The 16096-nt window shown below is 37.4% G+C and overlaps 1 protein-coding gene across 1 annotated transcript; it reads right to left on the bottom strand.

Annotated features, from left to right (window-relative positions):
• Positions 1-1112: 1112 nt before the first annotated feature.
• LOC122100598 (interleukin-37-like) lies at positions 1113-15389 on the bottom strand. The gene is made up of 4 exons (XM_042670928.1): positions 15308-15389; positions 3742-3858; positions 1899-2026; positions 1113-1352 (listed from the first exon to the last, which is right to left on the bottom strand). The coding sequence occupies exons 1-4, from the start codon at positions 15387-15389 to the stop codon at positions 1113-1115; spliced, it is 567 nt and encodes a 188-aa protein (XP_042526862.1).
• Positions 15390-16096: the final 707 nt, after the last annotated feature.

Genomic DNA, 16096 nt, shown 5'->3' with positions numbered 1-16096 from the left:
TAGTATCTAGAATTTCTCTAGCTTCCCTTTGGGAGGAGATAATTATCTGATTGTATCTTGAGATATAGAAACACCTGAGGGGAAGTCAGACATGTTTGATAAAATAGCAAACTCACAGACACTGAAATCATTGCTTCTTAGAAATTTATTTTGGCTTAGAATGAATTAACTACACTATACACACACATGTATGTATATCTTAAAGGGACAAATGACACCCCAAACAAACACCACAAATTTACTGCTTGAATGCTCATTTTATAGGAAGAAAGTGTTTTCTTATTTGTAGTTCTGTATGAAAATAAAGACCATTCAAATGAAAACAAGCAATAACTATACAGAACTTGTTGGGAGCCAAGAAAGTGTATGGAAAGATAAGATTCCTCCAGCCCTAAGCAAACTACATTTGGCTAACCATAAATATTCCTCCAGCCCTAAGCAGACAACATTTGACTAACCATAAATATTTCTCTTATCTCCAGCCCTAAGCAAACGGCGCCTGGCTAACCATAAATATTTCTTAGAAAGACTAGCACAACGGCCAAAGGAAAACCATGACCCATCCCTGACCCTGGGACTTCTCACCCTTGCTTCTGCAAAGTTTTTTCATTCTTTCCCTTCTCCTGTCCCTTCGGGTATATAAACCCTGCCTCACTTTAATAAAGCAGACCTTGACGCGACTCAGACTGACTTTGTCTTCCTTTATGCGCTTGGTCTCTTTTCTCTCTCGCCCGCATTGGTTTTGAGGAGGCGCCTCCTCGAGCCTAACGAATAACTGAACCTGCTGGACGGGTCAAGAACTGGGTATATAGCAAGGGGTTGACCAATGCCGGTGCTGGAAGAGACTTAAAAGTAGGCAGGTGAGTAGGAAAGCTTTCTGATTTTTTAAAGGAAGGCTTTATTTGGTGTTGTATTTGATTAGAATATAGCATAAGGAAGCAACATGAGGAAGCTATGTGATTGATGTGCAGAGCAGAGTTGGTTTTCTCTAGTTGTTTGTAAATTGTAAATAGTAGCAAAAAGGTAGAACAGTTAATGTGTCACTGCTGGTTGCTGTCAGGTTGTATCTCAAACTTCTGTTGCCATAGATGGTCTGGCTTTTGTTATTTTGCCTATTTAGCTTCTTGATCATTGAGATTCATGTTGACAGGTTCAAAATCGAAATAAATGTTATTTTTATCTTTCTCTTTTGTCACTCCTACAGGTTGTCCAGGCATCATGGTGGTGTAGATAAAGTATCCAGGATTTTTCATGGATTCCAAAGTGAAAACTGAGCCATTTTTTTCCTTGAGAAAAGTGAAGGGCAGACGATCATTGTACTTCAGTGAATTCAGTGTTTGAATGTTTATGTTCTGAAATTTGAAGAAGAATTTATTAATAGCTGCTATTTTATCTATATGATATGATATAAATATCTCATAGTTTGCATTTTGCATGCTTGCCAAAGGTCCATGTATTAAAGTCTTGCTCCTAATCTTAGTGTTATTGAGAGATGATGAAACTTCAATAGGTGGAGTTTAGAGGGAGGTTTTAGGACATTGAGAATGTTCTCTCAAAGAAGATTTGGGTATCCTGTCCTTTCTTTACTGCTTTTCATCCTGACCATTAAATAAGAAGATTTCTCCCACAATAATATGCTACCACAGACCCAAAACATCTAGGCCAATGAATCATGGGCTGAAGCTTTCAAAGGATGAGCCAAAATAATCTTTTTCTCTTTATAAGTTGATAATCTCATGTATTTGTTGCTGTGACTAAAAATGACTAACAAACTTTGTGAAGGAAAGAAAGAAATAGCATGGTGGTCTTTGCTAAAGCTTAGGTTTCAGTACTAGTATTAAAGCTTTCTATTTTTCTGGACTGGGAAGTCTGGAGACAATTCTCCCGAGTTTTCTTACCTTTAATTGTAATGTGGGCTCCTCATTGACTACATCACAACACAGACAGAGCTCTCCATTAAGAACAGCCAAAAAAACAGGATTGATATCCACATCTTCTATATATGCAGGCAATACATCAAAGGTTTCTGTAAAAGGTAATTAGAACAGTTTCTGAGAAGAAAAAATTACCTTTGAGGAACCTCCTCAAAAGACTAAACATAGAGCTCCCCTATGACCCAGCAATCCCACTTCTGGGCATTTACCCAAATGGTCACAAACAAGGCCATACTAAAGCTACCAGCACAGCTATTGCAGCATTATTCACTACAGTTAAGATATGGAACCAACCCAGATGCCTCTCGGTAGATAAAATGGATCAAGAAAATTTAGCATATATGCACAATGGAATTCTATGCTTCCATCAGAAAGAATGACATCACCCCATTTGTAAGGAAATAGAAAGACTTGGAAAAAATCATATTAAGTGAAGTAAGCCAGAAACATAGGCTCCACAGTTTCCCTCACTTATAATAATTAATATATGTCTAGGATAGTCATAGCAGATAAACAGAATGGCTCAATAGCTATGTCTATATGACCATATAAGATGATGCCAAGTGAAATGAACTCCAAGACATGGAAACAAGAAGTTTTTCTTTTTTCTTTATTCCTTTTTTTTTTTTTTTTTTCAGTTATGGGGCTTGAACTCTCTGGGCCTGGGCGCTGTCCCTCAGTTCTTCAGCTCAAGGCAAATGCTCTACCCCTAGAGCTACAGTGCCACTTCTGGTTTTCTGGTGGTTTGTTGGAGATGTTTCCTGCCCAGGGGGGCTCTGAACTGTAATCCTCAGATCTCAGCCTCCTGGGTAGCTAGGATTACAGGTGTGAGCCACCAGTGCCCAGCTTGTTGTTGTTGTTGTTTGGGTTGGGTTGTGGGGCCTGAACTCTGGGCCTGGGCACTGTCCCTCAGCTCTTCAGCTCAAAGCTAGCGCTCTACCACTTGAGCCACAGCGCCACTTCCGGCTTGTTTCTTTTTGCTTATGTTGTACTGAGGAATTGAACCCAGGGCCTCAGGTATGCAAGGCAAGCGCTCTACCACTGAGCCACCTTCCCAGCCCCCTTGCTGTTGTTTTTAATGTATTATGAGATTTCTTTTTTATATTGTGTTTTTTTATCCTCCTGTGGTTTGTCCCCTGTTATCACTGTGTTTGATTTTGGTACCCTGGGTATTATATATGTGTTTATCTGAATTAGGGAAGGGAAGGGGAACAACAAAATGTGAGGAAAAGGACAAACAGCAACCAGTGCAACAGTGATACAAGACAATGTGCTGGAAAAGAACTATACAACTTGGCGGGGAGGGAAAGTGGGAAAAAATGAGGGAGGGGTAACAAGTTTGACAAGAAATGTATTCATTACCTTATGTACGTAACTGTAACCTCTCTGTACAACACCTTGACAATAAAAATTTTAAAAATACCTTTGTTTTCTGTTGAAGTTTGTGGTGTAACATCCCTCTTCTCTTACCCACACACTGGCCCTGTAGCCAAGAATAACCTTATTCTCAGAATTTTCCTCTCATTGTATCTGTGGTGCTGATTTCCTTCCAGTCTCCTCTCACCAACCCCACACCTCACTTCCTACCAGACTTCTTTTGATTAGAGACATCTTTGAGCGCTCCTCCACTCCTTACTCTTGGTCATCCCCTGTAGCCCACTGAGACTGCTCCTTGGGCAGCAGTGCTTCTTCCTTTCAAGAGGAGGGAGAAGCAAAGCAGTCCTGATGGACAGGGGCTCCTCCTAGGCCAGAGGACAGTGGGAAAGATGAAACCATCTCCACCGAGTAAAGAAAGCTTGAGACTCACCTGCAGGTTCGTCATGTTTTCGTGGTACTGCTTTAAGGATGAATTGGTCCTGGTCTAAGACCAGACTTTGGTGGTTTGTATCAAAAATATGATATTGAACTGAATAAATATTTTTATCTAGAAAAGAGTAACAGAGATATGAATAATTAGTAAGACTCAATTCAGCCTCAGAGTGTCTTTCTCTGGTTAGTTTTTCCCACCAACCTACTGATAGAGGAACTTTGGGCCCTCTAGTAGTTAATTACTTGGGTTCTGGGGAAATGCTGACTTGAGATCAAATTTCTTTTCAGCCATTTACAAGATGAGCAAGTTGCTAAAGTTCTCCAAATCTTATTTTTCCCACTGGTAAAATGAAGATAAGAGAAGCTGTCTTTTGTTGGGTTGATATGATGAATGAGGTACTCAGTGAAAGTTCACTATCAGTAGCATTAGTACTGGTATGGAAGCTCAATATTGTTAATGGTGGTATAGATAACCTTTCTGTGTGCCTTCTCTCATTGGTGGGCAATCATCATAGGTTCATAGATCCCTGTCCTATCAGGCATGATATGTGCGGATGGTGAGGACAGCAAAGAATGGGGAATGATGGGACAGGAAAAGAGGCAGCCAGGAACAGCAGCATTGTGTTCCTGCTGGGAAGAACTTAGGGGAAAATCCAGACTGGATATGCCTACCTTCATGGAATATATATGACTGGGCTTATATTTGGCCAAGAATGTAGTCATTCAGTTTAGTCAGCTATGCTTTTACCAAGCATTTCACTTCCTTTTTAATTTTTTAAAATTGTTCTTAAATAAAGGTTATGTACAAAGGGGTTATAGTTACACAAGTTAGGTAAAGAATCTTGGACAATGTCACCTCTTCCCTCACTCCAAATTTTTCCCTCCCATCCTCACTGACAAGTTGTATAGTTCATTTTTGCCATAGTGTCTAGTGTGTACCACTGTGGCATTTGTTTACTCTTGTCCTTCCACATTTCACCTTCTAATGGACGTAAAATCCTAAACCAAGAACTTGTTTCTACAGTCATCTCTGATAGAGCATATGACTCACTTATCAGTGACTGAACTTAGTTTTTGTATGGGGAATTAGTAATTATCAAATTTAGGGTTGATAACTGAGTCTTTTTTTAGTGCTACTTCTGAGGCTTGAACTCAAGGCCTGAGTGCCATCCCTGAGTTTTTCTGCTTAAGGCTAGTCATCTAGCACTTGAACCAGAGCTCTACTTTTGTTTTTTTTTTTGTTTTGTTTTGCTATTTAACTGGAGATAAAAGTCTCACAGACTTTCTCAGATCTCAGCACCTGAGTAGTTACGATTACAGCTGTGAGCAGTGGGTGCCTGGCTTGACTGAGTCTATTTAGAAAAACAAATTTAAAAAAAAAAAAAAAAGAAAAACAAATTTAATAAGTGATAGGGTCATAGAATATAGATTAGCAATTACACTATAAAATTATACATGTACAACTACATACAGTCTTACTCTTTATTCACTCCATAAAGGTGATGCCTTTACTAAGAACCCCTAATGTATAATCCCCTCCCTGTCATCTGTTGCTCTTATGCTCTATATCCTGTAATCCAAGTTCCTATGCTTTTTCCTTGCTGAAACTTTTGTCATTCCCTTGATGGGAACATTTTTTCTCCTTCAGCCTGTGTTGGGCCATAGTGTCTATATTGCAGAGCTTTTCTGACTTGTTCTATATTTTGCATAGGACCTTTTCTGGCTTATTCAATATTTGTCACTGGGACTTTATAGAAGCCAGCTCTAGGTAATCTTTCACTGAATGTGCCTCTTCGGTTCAGGAAGAAGTTATTATTAGCATGTTCTCCTGAGAGCTCTTCTGGTGACAGTCATCTGGGCCTTTGGTTGGGAAATGACACGGTGAGGGTGAGCACCATTGTCCTAAGCAGGAGCTTGCACTGTCAATATCAACCTAATCAGGCTACCAACAGCATTATTTACCTCTCGTGTTTGTCATTTGGGGTATTTTTGCATACAAGGAAGGTTTAGGCAGAAGGAAACATTCTGGGATTCAAAGTGAGGTCTTCCAACCTCAGTGTGATGCCAAGGAACCTGGGTGTGGAGCCAGGCAGACCACCCTGGGAAGCCCCACTCTGCTGCTTTTCTGGCCAAGGATATTGGGCAACTGATAGACCATTCTGATTCTCACCCTCATCAGAAAAATATTTTCTCAGCACCATTATTGTGAAGTTTAAATTACATTCTTTTTGGAAAATGCTCAGACCTTGTACTTGATTAATGTGAGCTTTCTATTGTTTCATCAGGACACAAACATTTGGATTTAACTTCCTGAGGTGCCACCTCTCCCTACAGTTTTCAGAAGTCTCCAGAGAAAGTTCCTTCTTTGTTAGCCAGGCTATGGCACAATTTTCCTTCCCTGTTATCTTAAGATCCCTTGGAAGATTACCTGAGGGAGTGGAAGCCATAGAATTAGAGCCTGACAATAGAGTGTTCTCCTCCTGATGAGGAGAGTCAAAGACAAAAAGTTCGCAAACACAGTTCCATTAGCTAGGGCTTTACAGTTCATTAGGCCAAGTAAGGATTTAATTCTTTACTTTTGCAGTTTCCAAAGCATGATTAATGAGAACAGTCATGCAGAAATATAGTAATGTTTTTAAGAGGTTCTATGTTTAGTAATTTTGGAAGACTCTGGATTAAACAATATTAAGGAAGGCTCTTTGTATCAGAGTTCCCTATAAACAGTTTTCCCAAATACTTTGGGAAGATTAACAAGATATTTTACCACCTATTAACAGGTGGTAGACTCCTCCTGTCTGAGGAGGGATCCTCCTTAGGGACTGGAAATTTATGTAAACCTTATGATATGAGAAGATTTCTTTTATTTTTAAATGTTATTTTGTGGGATTTCTGTTATTTTTAAATGTTATTTTGTGGGATTTTGTGGGGAAGGGGTGCGGTGAGGACAGAAGTTTTGGAGTGGCAAATTAGTTACTTGGAAAACAATACTTCAAAAATGTTTTCATCTGAAAGCTGACCCAGAGGCACTAACTATGGCAGTCATTTTCTGAGTGGAACAGAGAAACAGTAAACAAAAGAACTTCATTTGGCCCCAGCCAGCTGCCCCACTAAGAAACAGCTGCTCCACCAGAGGAAACCAGGAAAGAAACTCCATTGACATCTATGGTGGAGGGATTATACTCACTCAAACCAAGTCACAGAGCAGGGCCTGAGACTAGAAGTGCAGATCATCTTGAGAAAATTTAGTGTGCCATAAATGATACCCTCAATTGACTGCTTTGAGATTTTTTTTCTTTTGTGTGTGTGTGTATGTGTGTGTGTGTGTGTGAATGTTTTGTTTGTTTTGGGTTGTTTTCAGTTTGTTTTGAGGTTACTTCTCTACTTTCTGCTTTTTTAAAAAGGAACATTAGAGTCTCATAGATTTTTCTGCCCAGGCTAGCTTTGAACCTTGACCCTCAGATCTTAGCCTTCTGAGTAGCTAGGATTACAGGTGTGAGCCACCAGTGGCTGGTAACTTATTCCATCTCACCCTTCCTTTACCTTAGACCCTTCTTCTCTTTTCACCTGTATCTAGTTCTTGATATTAACACTTCTCCTCACAACTGGTCTATATACCTATACCGAGCATATACAATTCCCTGTGTCACCATCTTCATTACTTCATATCTCTTTCCTCATTCTTCCTACCCTGAAAAGCTTATACAAAAACTCAGCTCCCATTGCAACAACAGTCGGTATGTTGAAAAACAAACTTTACAACTTTGGTTGGGGGTGGGGGAGGATCAGGTAGGGGGAGGTGGGGGGAATATGGGAAGGGATGGGAAGGGGAAACAAAGAGGAGGTAACAATGCTTGATAAGAAATGTACTCGTTATCTTGCCCATGTAATTGTAACTCCTCTGTACGGTATTCTCACAATTAAAAAAAACAAAAAACCAACTCCCAATGCATTTAGTGAAACTGGATTTTAAAATAAAACTATCAATGATATCCTACTGTAAGTAAAAATTTCACTGCATTTTGACTTGGAGCTGAAATATACCCCCATACTAGCAAGGGGAAATGGATCATCAAGCCATCATTTATCTAGTCCACTGAGAATACAGAGAATAACCCTTCAGGAAGACTTCAGGCATCCTAAAGCCCATACTAAAAAGGGTCTTCAATGAGTAAATTTCAACTCAAAAGTACAAGAAATACAAGAAAGCAGGTAAATACAATACATCCAGAAAACAATAATCATACAACAACAGAACAGAATGATAGTGAAATAGAAGAAATCTCATTGAACTCAAAGGACTGTTGGTAAAAATGTTTTATGATCACAAAAAGGACACTAAGAGATAAATGAAGAAATGTAATGAGAAGACTGATTAAAAAGTTAAATTCAAGTGGATGCTACTAAAGGGCTAAATGATTTTTTTTTGGTGGGGGGAGGTCCGGTCGTGGGGCCTGAACTCTGGGCCTGGACACTGTCCCTCAGCCCTTCAGCTCAAGGCTAGCACTCTACCACTTGAGCTACAGCGCCACTTCCAGCTTGTTTCTTTTTGCTTATGTGGTGCTGAGGAATCGAACCCAGGGCCTCATGCATGCAAGGCAAGTGCTCTACCACTGTGCCACCTTCCCAGCCCCATAAAGGGCTAAATGACTTTTTTTTTAATTGTAAAGATACTATACAGAGGGTTACAGTTACATGAGTAAGGCAATGAGTACACTTCCTACTGAGCATTGTTACCCCTTCCATTGTGCTAAATGACTTTTAAAGAAAATATAGCTACAGGGCTAAAATAGATGAAAGAAGGCACAGGTAAAGTAATGAAGTAATGAAAGTCAAGGCATGAAAAAGGACCTCAGTAAAGAGATATAAAGTCTCTATTGTCTCTATTGTTCCCTCCTGCCCACCATCACAGTAGTCACAGACAAATGAGAGGAAATAAAAAAAAAAGACAGCTGTGATCAACAGCTTGAAAATGAGGTTATAATTAGGAAGAAATAAATCAAAGATATTTGGGATTGAGGAAACTTACCATGAAACATGATATGAGAGGGGTTTTCATTCTTTAATGTTATGCCTGTAAGAAAATAATGATTATTTCACTTAACATCATCTTATCTGACCTTTTCTGCTTGCCCAGACATATACTCGTTATTGCAAATAAGGGAAACCATGGAACCTATGTTTCTTTGGGCCTGGCTTACTTCACTTAATATCATTTTTCCCAAGTCTTTCCATTTCCTAACAAATGAATCCCAAGATAGGGACACAATTGTTTTTTTCTTTTTTGCTTTTGATTCTAATGTATTTGTAAGGTACCATGTGATATTTTTTTGTTGCTTTGTATGTCCTTTCCTGATTGTATAACCCCTGATTTCACTGCATTTTATGTTGGTATAATTTGGGAAGGGGAAGGGAAAAACCAAATTGTTTAAATAGGGATACAGGTTGACCCATTGCAACAATGAGATGTACAAGACGCTATGTCAAAAAACAAACTTTACAATTTAGGCGGGGGGTGGAAGAGGTGGGGGTGTGGGGGGTGGTGTGGGGGGGAGTGTAGTTGTGGAGGTGGGAGGGAAGGGATGGTAGGGGAAAAACAAAGGAGGAGGCAACAACGCTTGATAAGAAATGTACTCATTACCTTGCTCATGTAACTGTAACCCCTCTGTACAGTATTTTCACAATAAAAAATTTATTTAAAAAAAAAGAAAAAAAAGATGTCTTAAAAATTATCAAGCTAAAGGTAGACAGATAATAAAATAGAAGGTTAAAACAGCAGAATAGATAATATAGAAGACAGAGTTTCTGGGCTTGACCACAGAGTAGATAAAACACAGAGGGGGTGTGGAAAAACTGTACATGCAAATGATTTCAAGAATTATGAAAAAAGTAGTTTGCAAGAACTTCAGGACTTAATTAGAAGAAACAATTTACATCTGTTGATTATTGAAGCAGAACAGGAGTGGATAGCTAAAAAGGTAAGAATTATTAAACGAGAAGAATTAAAGAATTAAAAGAATTAAAGAATTAAAACGAGAAGCCCATTCAGGAACAAGAGTATTTTATAATACCTAACAGATCACATCAGGAAAAAACTCCTTTGTGACATATTATATATCAAACATTAAATACAGAAAATAAACAGCATACTTAAGTTATGCATGAGAAAAGACAGATCACTTAGCTGGGAAAACCTATCATGGTAACAGAAGATTTCTCAATAGAAACTAGAAACCCAAGGAAGGCTTGAAATGATTCATTTCAAGCATTGAAAATAAACAACTACCAATCCCTAATACTTATCCAATGTTGCTTTCGCTCATAAGCAAAGGACAAATGAAGTAATCCATGATTAAAAGCTAAATAAATTTATTACCACGAAACCAATACGGCAGAAGAGACTCAAAGACATCCTGCACACAGATGATCAACGTGAACATTTTTTAAAAGCAGAGAAAGGGATCCTGCCAGATGAGTAAACAAAGGAGAAACAGGAAAAGATACAAACCCAAAATTGGGGTAAGGGTCAAGGTGACAGGAACTATTGCATAATTCCCAATGTCAACACCCAATATTAATAGACTAAATTCTCTAATCAAAAGACACAAAATTGGAAGTTAGATCAAAGGGCAAGACTCAACCACCTGTTGTCTACAAAAGATACCTCTAGATAGCAAAAAGCACTTTCTTAAGGTAAAAGGTTAGAAAAAAAATTCCTCCAAGCAAATAAACCATGTAAACATGCTGAAGTAGTAATACTTCTATCTGCTAGACTTCAAAATTAATCAGAAGACCAAAGGAAGGTCACTTTACACTAATAAAGAGAACTCTTGATCAAGATATCATTTTGTGTGTGTCTGTATATGTCTGTCTGTCTGTCTGTCTATCTTGGGGCTTGAACTCAGGGTCTAAGTCCCTGAGCTTTTTTTCCCTCAAAATTAATGCTCTACCACTTGAGCTACAGCTCCACTTTCAGATTTTTGGTGATTAATTGGAGATAAGAGTTTCTTGGACTTTCCTGCCTGAACTAGCTTTGACCCATGATTCTCAGATCTCAGCTTCCTAAGCAGCTAGGATTACAGGTGTAAACCACTGGTGCCTGGCCAACATAACAAATTTTAACAATATGCACTAAATATGGAAGGGCCCCAATTTGCTAAACAAATAAAACACACATAAAACCCAACAAATGATAGTTTGAGACTTGACCACCCAACTTGCAATAGTGGATAGATCATCCAGGCACAAACTCAATACAGAAACCTCAGATTTAAATGACACCATAGACTAATTTAGACTAATTGGACATAGCAGTCATTTACAGATTTATTTTTTCATCCAGCTGCTTTACAATGCATATTCTCAGAAGATCATCGAATATTCTCACATAGATCATATTGCAGGTCATGAAGAAGTCTCAGCAATTTTAAGAAAATTGAAACTTTCTGTATCTTGTCAGTCCATGAAATAAAATTAGAACTTAACATCAAAAGACAACACAATGTATTCGAACTCATGGAGGCTGAACAACAGATTGTTGATAAGAAAGTTGTTGAAGTGATGAGGGAAAATAAAAAGTTCCTAGAATCTAATGAAAATAAAAACACATTATACCAGAACCTTCGAGACACAGCAAAAGTACTTTAGAGAGAAAAGTTTATAGCTGTGAGTGCCTACATTGACCCCGAACAGGGAGATCTCAAATTAATACTCCAATGATATATCTCAAAATCTTTTAAAAACAAAAATAGGCCAAACTGAAAAGCAGGAGATGAGAAACATAATAAAAAATTAGGTCAGAAATAAACTCTGGACTAAGAACATCAATACAATCAACAAAAAAATCAGTTATTCAAAAAGATAAAATTGATATGCCCTTGGTCAATCTCACCAAAAGATGAAATCACCCAAATAAATAAGCAAAGGATGAAAAGTGGGATATCACAACAAAAGACTAAAATCAGAACATTATTTCTAGCTAACTGGAAAATCTAGTAGAGATAGATGTTTTTCTAGATAAATCTCAAGATAAAAAATTGAGACAAGAGGATGAATTATTTAACAGATCCATAGTAAGTAATGAAATTGAAAAGGCAATAAAGAATCTCCCAACAAAAAAGTCCAGGTCGCAACAGATTCACAAGTCAATTTGGTAAGACCTTTAAAGAAGACATAACAGCAATATTCCTCAAATTTTTCATGAAATAGAAAAGAAAGAATCACTGGCAAACTCATCCCATAAAGCCAGCATTACATTTGTCCCCAAACTGGAAATGGATTCAACAAATAAAAAGAACTATGGGCCAATCTTTTTGATGAACACAGATGGAAAACTAATAAAATACCTGTTAACAAAATCAACAAATACCAAAAGAAATCATGCACTACAATCAAATTATTTTCATCTCAGGGATGTAAAGCTGATTTAATATAAGAAATTCAATAAACAAGAGTGCATTAACAGAACCAAGGACATGAATCACATGATCATTTCCATAGATGCAGAAAAGGCATTTGAAAAAATCAAACATCCTATTATAACATAAGCCCTGGAAGCTGAAATATGAGGATTGTGGTTCAAAACCAGCTCAAGAAGAAAAGTGTCTGAGATTCTTATCTTCAATTAACCATCAAAAAATCTAGAAATATTGCTGTAGCTCCAGCGGTAGAGTACAAGCCTAGAGCTGGGGACAGTGCTCAGGCCCAGAATTCAGTCTGTCTAATAGCAAAAACAAGAAAATAGAAAAAGGAAGAGTTATCACAATTTCAGATTTCAAATTTTACTACAGAGCTATGGTAACAAAAACAGGTTGGTAGTGACACAAAAGTAGAACTGACCTGAAGACCAATGTTATAGACTAAAAGACCCAGAAATAAACCCACATACCCCTTGCCATCTGATATTTGATAAGGGAGACAAAAATATATGTTAAAAATACAGCCTTTAATAAATGGTGATGGAAAAACTGGATATCCATATATGGAAGCAGGATCTCTATCAACTGGTACTAGTATCAGATCAAAGCAAATCCTCAACGTAAGACCTGGAGTCTTGAAATTTCTACAGGAAGTAGTATAAGAAACATTAGATTTTATTGGCATTGAGAGGAATTTCCTGAGCATGCTTCTAGGGGTTCAGCAAATAGAAGAGAGAATTGACAATTGGATTACATCAAGCTAAAAAGTTTCTGCACAGAGGAAGACATATTACTAAGTTAAAAAGACAAGACTACAAAATGGAAGAGCTTTGCTAACCATACCATTAAATAAGGCCTAATATCCAGGATATATATAAGAGCTCAGTCAAGAGAATAAACCCCTAAAGAATCAATAGCTCAATTAATGGGAACAGGGACTTAAGTAGAGACTTCTCGGAAGAAGTCAAAATACCCAATAAACACATGAAGAAATGCTTAATATCTTTGGCCATAAAGGAAATGGAAATCAAAAAAAACACTGAGATTCCATCTCTCCTCAGTATGACTGGTCATCACCAAGAATACCAACAACAAATACCGGCAAGGGATGTGGGGAAAAAAGGAACCCTAATTCTCTGTTGATAGGAATGTACATAAAAGCAACCACTATGGAAGGCAGCTTTGAGATTCTTCAAATATCTAAACATTGAACAACCCTAAGATCTAGCAATGCCACTCTTGGGCATTTATCCAAAAGATTACAAATCAAGACATAGTAAATACATCCATCTTAATTCATTGCTATACTATCCATCATAGCCAAATTATGGAAATAGCCTAGATTCCCTAGAGTGGATGAAGTGATCAAGAATACATCATTCACATATATATATACCAAGTAACTTAAAGGAATGGGCGGATTTGGGACAGATGGGGAAGAAGATGTAAGAGATGATGATAATGAGCAAGATGCACTGTACTTATCAATTGGTATGTTGAAGTAAACCCTCTTTGTCTTGTACATAAGTTTATCTGATTTGGGGAGTGGAAGGGGAAGCACAGAAAAGGTGGGGCAAAGGGTGAACTAAATATTCAGTGATACTCACTGGATACTATGTTGAAAATGAACTATATAACTTGTAGGGTAGAGAGTCAGAAAGGGAAAAACTGGGAGAAAATGAGGGAAGAGGTGACTCTGTTCAAAAAGAAATGCATTACCTGACTTAGGTAACCGCAATCCCTCTGTGCATCATCTACACAATAACAAAAAACTTTGTACAACTACTTATAGATAATAAAAAGTAAACATTTTAAACACTCATTTTATCACTTTGTTCTTCATTTTCACAACCCCATCTGTCAACTTGTAAGAGCTATTTTTGTATGCAAGTTGTATACAATAATAAAATGTATTATTATTTAAAGAAAAATAAAAGTAATTTTAGGAAAAAAAAATTTAATCTAAGCACATGCATCAAAACTGTCTACTCATGATAAATCTGTTGTTCTCAAGTACAATATCTCCATTTTCACTATGTTCCATTACTTTCCCTCTCTACTTAATGTCATGTAAAAATTCTTGAAGCTCAGATTTTTTACAAGTTGGCTAGAGAAAGTATTTAACATACCTCCCACTCTGGGAACCACTTTTTGATGTCACAATAAATTTTTTTTTTTTTTTTTTTTTTTTTTTTACTTTTAAAAATATTTATTTCTTGTCGGATATTTAGGTTGACTGAAATTTTGGCTGTTGTAAAGAATGTTGCAATAAACAAGAGAGTGCAGATAACTGTTTGACAGGCTATACATATTAATGGCTTAACTGGATCATATGGTAGTTCTATTTTTAGTTTTTTAAGGAACCACCTTCTGCGTCTCAGTATAATGGTTGTACTAATTTACATTCCTACCAACAGTGTTATGAATGAATTCACTTTCTTCACAGCTTGCTATGATTTCTTATTTCTTGTCTTTTTGACTGTAACCATTCCAACTGGGGTGAGCCATGCATTGTGGTTCTGATTTGCATTTTTCTGGTGGCCGATGCTGAGTACCTTTTTATTTGTCTGGTAGCCATTTGTAGATTGTCCTTTTGAGACATACCTGTTTGACTCTTTTGCCTATTTTATACTCAGATTTTTTTTTGCTATTGAAATGTTTGAGTTCTTCCTATATTTTTGATAATAATGTCTTGTTGTGTGTATGGCTTGCAAATACTTTCTCCCCTTCTGTTGTCTCTCCATTGTCATTGTTTCCTTTCAACCCTTTATTTTTTTTTTTTTTTTTTGTTACCCCCTCCATTGTTTTCCCCCTACTCTGGGGACCACTGGGGAACCACTTTTTGATGTTACAATAAATTTTTACAACTTAAAAAAAAATTAAATTTATTATTTTCTTTCAATATAGTTGTACCGAGAAATTAGTTTTACCTGTCCATTTATGTGTGTAACCCTTCCATCAATTCCTTATTCCCACCAAATTCTTCTGACAACAGCCTGTTTTCTAGTTCTATTTTCACATTTGCATGTTTTGAGTCTTATGACTGTGTTTGATCACTGTTCCTTTCTCTATTCATCTGCCTCCTCCTTAGCCTTCATCCAAGACATCTTTCAGCTTCTTAGTAGTCATTTCCAACAATGAATTTCTTACCTTCAGGCTCTGGTTGACATTCATCCTGGTCTCTTGAGGATGTATAAGTTTTCGTGTCTGAGCTGCTACTTGAAGAGGACATTGCCCAAACTGAGGATGAACACTACAGGGCACAGGAGGGAAGGCAGGACCAACACAATTGGTTATGGAAACTTTCAGCACTAGGAAATCTCTTGTTATATATACCTTCAGGATGTAGCCCTATCACTACCTGGGAATGCAGCCTTAACGTCACAGGGTTAGATCATTCCAATTCATGATGGAATTCTATTTTAATTTTATCCACCAAAACAATACTGTGGTTTGACCAAATGATCATTTATTTTTTTTATTTGCTATATTTTGTTTCCTATGTGAATTAGTTCTCCAGGAATCACTTTAGGATCTTTCTAGAACACAGGTTCTAATTTAGTAGGGCAGAAGGGTTAAGAGTCTACATTACTAATGATTTCTCAGGGATGCTGATGCTGCTGAGTCACAAATCACATTGAGTAGCAAGGTTCTAAGAGACTCAGTTTCTAATATCCAGAAGCACAATAGCTCCCAGTTATACTTCTACTGTGGGGATGGGGTCTGGGCTCTTACTTCTCCTTTGGATCTGCACAACACTTTCTAGCATAAAAGCCTATTTTCATATACAAATTAGCAAATCTTACCATGGGACTACCAAGAATATGGGACAAGTAATTTCAATCCTTTGTTACAGAAAACAAAACAGAAATTGAGAAACGTTCCAGAGCTAGAAACAAGTAGGAGAGCTCTGGAGTTCAAATCCAGACCTTTCCATGT

Source organism: Dipodomys spectabilis, unplaced genomic scaffold (genome assembly GCF_019054845.1).
Source record: "Dipodomys spectabilis isolate Male_0828 unplaced genomic scaffold, ASM1905484v1 ptg000588l, whole genome shotgun sequence".
Lineage (NCBI taxonomy): Eukaryota > Metazoa > Chordata > Mammalia > Rodentia > Heteromyidae > Dipodomys > Dipodomys spectabilis.
The sequence above is the reverse complement of the archived record's forward strand: the minus strand, read 5'-3'. Positions and strand labels throughout refer to the sequence as shown.